Here is a 4,261-nt window from a genome sequence, read left to right on the forward strand (position 1 = left end):
CCTTTAAACAAACTCAACCTATTAACTATGAAAATATTTCAAATGCAACCTACTGTGGTTTACATTCTGACTGAAGTGTGAGCCTGTAAACTTGTCTTCAACTTAACTTTTGTTCCACATAAATTTAAGAAAAAAGAGCCGTTTCTGAAAATGTAGAGATCTAAACTGCACGAAAGTAAACAGGTGTTTTTTTACCAGAGATATCCTGACACAACTTAGAAATTCTTATCTATGATCTTTGGCTGTTTAACTCGAATTTCTGATCTTCACCAAAAAAACTAAACAGAGATGAAAACAGCAAAACACCTGGCTTTGAACTCAAGAGTCATTTTAGCCTAAAAACAGAAGGAGTAAAGGAAGTCTATTATTAAACCCAAAATAACACAGATGCAGATGTATTCATACAAAGACAAACATAATCATCTAAGATACTAAATGCAATTAGACAATAAAACCAAATGAAATTATTTTGTTTTGTAGTACACAAAGCCAGTCAATTGGTCATCACATCTACCATATAAATCACAGCTGTACAAAATAGCTGCGTATTAGAAGGTAATTAATATCACCCCCCTTCCCCCACAGAATACAGCACAAGCTAGTACAGGGCAAGTCAATGTTGGGCCTAAAACGGTATCAGTGAGCAGACAGGTCAGAACATGGAGCTATTAATAGATCTAGAACTGGAGTAAATGAATCTACACTGAGTCTTTTCACAAACCTTTACAAACAACTACACTAATATAAAAGCTTGTAGAGTAAACAATAATAAAGGCATAAATAATGCGAATGATGACTGTGTGTCTCCCTAGACTTCCTCAGTTTAATTTAATAGACAGTCCATCTTCTTTCTTCCCAACAGGCTTGTTTTTGCAGTTAGAACCTATAGTAATGATCCATTACAATATAAATAAAGTGTGTAAGGCATGCAGAAAAATTTCATATGTACACATACTAGATAATAAAAACTATAAATGGGATAAAGTTTTTGCCAAACAGCAGAAAAGGTTTTGAAGTTACATTTCAGCGAAGGTCAGTGATGTTTGCATATTCAAATCATTACCAGTGAACACAAATTTAAGTTATCCGCACTCACGGCATTAAGATAATGCTGATCAGATTTAAAGAACATGGATAACAATTAAAGGCAAGTCTTCATTCTAATTACATAAACCTTTACTGACAAAGTTCCTATATAATTTACCCTTTGCACTTCCTCTCTCCATGATGCTGGCTTTTGCAATGTGACTTTTGCAGTAGTATTAGAGTTGTGCAAGAGAAGGGGAGAAATAAACAAGCTTTGCTAATAGGCTGATTGACTGTGACTTTGTCCTTTTTCTATGGTCATGTGTTGTACACACTGCTGTTTGGTCACGTATATCTAAAGGAGATTTCAGTTCCATTTTGAAATGTGCTTTAGATAGGAGCAAAATGGTTTCATGTCATCATAGTTTTTAAATTTCTAAAATGTGAGAATAGAATTACTATTTTCATTATAATTATATACACTTTAAAAAGAATGTCGAGCTATGATCAGAACTCTTATATATAAATAGTGTTTGAAAGGCAAATACAATTCAACAAAATACCTGTTAAAGCCTTAGAAGCATTAAAAAGAAAACTTTTCAAGGAGAAGGAAGTAAACTAAGAAGGGGAATTTTTACTTTTTTACAGGTCAGTACTTTTAGAAACCCACAGATGTGAACATACAAACGTATACCTAAACTGAACTTACTTACATATTCAAAACGGTCTTTGCAGAGCTGAACCATGAGATGGAGAAAGACCAAGGCTGAGAACCACAAACACCACATGACCACTTCTTCCACGGTTTGCACATTCAACACTCCAAATATGAAAATGAACTTGTAGAAGATGAAGTTCCAGAATTTATCCTTAAGATGCTGATGCATAAAAAAAAGGGATAAAAAGGCAAATTAGGAACTGATCCGATTCCAAATGTTCATTGTAAGCCATTAGACTATACTGAGCGCAGAAAGAGATTCAAATGTATGATAAACAACTGTAGCGGAAACCAATAAGGAACAGCATTGACTGAAATACAGAGGAATCTGCTTATAATGTTCACGGATATAGTAATCCACCGCTTATAGTGTTCAAAAGGCTGTGGACAGAATCATTTCTATACAAATACTGTTTAAATAATTCATTTATAGTAATCAAGAAATCAGCTTATAGTGTTCATTTTTGGCCATTTTATGAATGTAAACATAAGCAAAAATAATAACTGATCGAAAGTGATGACAGCACCCCGGTGTCAGAGCCCATGACAGATGACATTATCACGGAGGTACATAAAGAATGCAGTTTGCATTTTAAAGACTGGTCTCCTGCATGTTGGTTTCAAAACTTTGACCTTTTACATCATTTTGCAAAAGAAGTGAACTCGGTGTTGGACAACACTCTTATCCAGGGAACCATGGATAAATATGTGAAGTGATTTCTTAATGCGTCGCAGCACATCCGCAACACAGAACAGACGTAGGCTAGCTTTAATTTGCTGTAGCCTATGCAGTTATCTTCTATGTTGTTGTTCTATGAAAAAGTTTGTTTCAAACTTTATTTAAAAAAAATGCACAGACGGCACCAGACAGTATACTGTAATTATAAAGTTTCTTGGTACTGTAATAAAATTCAGTAAATGCGGAAGCTATCCGTTTTATTTAATTTTTCTGATCGAAAAACCACGAAAATGGCATTTAGATGATATTCAGCATAAAAAATAAATGAAATACTGTGAATATAGTGTTCAAATTGGCTCTGGACCAACGTGATCACTATAAGCGGATTCCACTGTACTTAGTTGTTTGGAGATTAGCTTAAAAATGCCCGTAACGGGAGAATCTATGGGTAAAACTCAATGTTCCGTGTTATCAACACATTTTAAAATGTTTTATGAATAATGCATATATAAAAAATGCAGATTTACCTGCTTCTCGCTGACTCTGAGGGGGCCAAAAACCACATACTGGATCATTTTTGCAATCAACATCAAAGAGCAGCAGAATGTGTTCACCAACACCTGCCATGATACCAAAAATAAGGTGACCATTAGTTTTTCTTTTTGCAATAAAACAGATATGATAACATTATGCAAACCTTGATGACACTCACCCATACAAACAAAGTGTCGTTAATTAGATACCAGAGGACAGTTCTGGCCAGTTCTGTACTACCAACTGCATTTCTCAAATGTTCCAGATCCACATCAGAGGGCGCTGGGGTGTCCTCAGATTCCAAGGCCCCAAACCCTGGGTCAGTGACAGTGGTGTAGGCACTGAAGATGCTCCCGGCCAGCAAAGCCACACTCAGGGCGGTGTAGGTCTGCAGGCTGGGCCAGGGAAACCTCTCCAGAAACAGCAGAGGCATCGCTAGGGTCCACCCTTCAAACTGTGAACGTTCACACTCTCCACCAGCCTGTTGGAACGGAAACAAAACGGCTAACGTTAGCCAAACTTTAAAGAGCTAAGCGCAAACATTACATAATCACGCCACCTGTCACAAGGCTGGGGTATTTTCACGTCTTTGTCTAGAATAACTATAAAAACAAGGAAATATTCAACACACCACACATTTAGTAAGAATAAGACATTAAAAATAAGAGAGAAGCAAAGGGAACACAGAAGCTAACGAAACTACGCAGAGCTAGCCACTTAGCAACCAAGCACAAACACATGCACAACAAATTAAGTTTAACCATTCACTTAACTCGACGATAAACCTAATAAAACTAAATTTGTGCGTTTATACTAACGGGTAACTGTTAAATAGCAACTCTGACAAATATATTAAATAACAGACGTTAACGCCCTGATCACAGTCTGTTTACCTGGCTAACGTTACCTAATACTAGCTTACTGTAATACCAGCTACGTAGCTTCGCAGTGTGAACAAACTTCAAAAACTATGTTAAATATTCACTTACAATATGTCTCCGGTTTATTTAAACGCGAAACCCAGAGTAATTTTTTTCCCAGTCGATCCTTGCTTTCAGATGACAGAGGCAGCAGACAGCATCGCCTTGTTTATTGAGCCGAGCAGAGGCAGCTGTAGGCTGAACGGAGGAGAGCAGGCAGGCAGCGTCATAAGGACTATCATTTTAAAGCCATGCTAATGGAAAATATCTGCCACAAACTGTAAATAATTGATTAAATATTGTTTCGATGTTCTTTTCATTTTTTATTTATACTTTTCTTTCTTTTTAATTTTTTCCTGAAAAATAATCTTTAGAAAATTTCCC

At 36.2% G+C, this 4,261-nt stretch overlaps 1 protein-coding gene across 1 annotated transcript in view; it reads right to left on the reverse strand.

Moving 5' to 3' along the window:
• The window catches only part of amfr (autocrine motility factor receptor, E3 ubiquitin protein ligase), a 13,022-nt gene extending 8,936 nt beyond the window's left edge, over positions 1–4,086 (reverse strand). The window contains exons 1-4 of the mRNA XM_015371639.1: positions 3,947–4,086; positions 3,136–3,438; positions 2,951–3,043; positions 1,740–1,904 (exon numbers count right to left, since the gene is read on the reverse strand). Of these exons, the coding sequence (XP_015227125.1) occupies positions 1,740–1,904; positions 2,951–3,043; positions 3,136–3,390 (513 nt within the window). The 5' untranslated portion in view covers positions 3,391–3,438; positions 3,947–4,086. The remainder of the gene's footprint in view (positions 1–1,739; positions 1,905–2,950; positions 3,044–3,135; positions 3,439–3,946) is intronic.
• Between the last annotated feature and the right edge of the window lie 175 nt (positions 4,087–4,261).

Source organism: Cyprinodon variegatus, unplaced genomic scaffold (genome assembly GCF_000732505.1).
Source record: "Cyprinodon variegatus isolate N-32 unplaced genomic scaffold, C_variegatus-1.0 Scaffold61, whole genome shotgun sequence".
Classification (NCBI taxonomy): domain Eukaryota; kingdom Metazoa; phylum Chordata; class Actinopteri; order Cyprinodontiformes; family Cyprinodontidae; genus Cyprinodon; species Cyprinodon variegatus.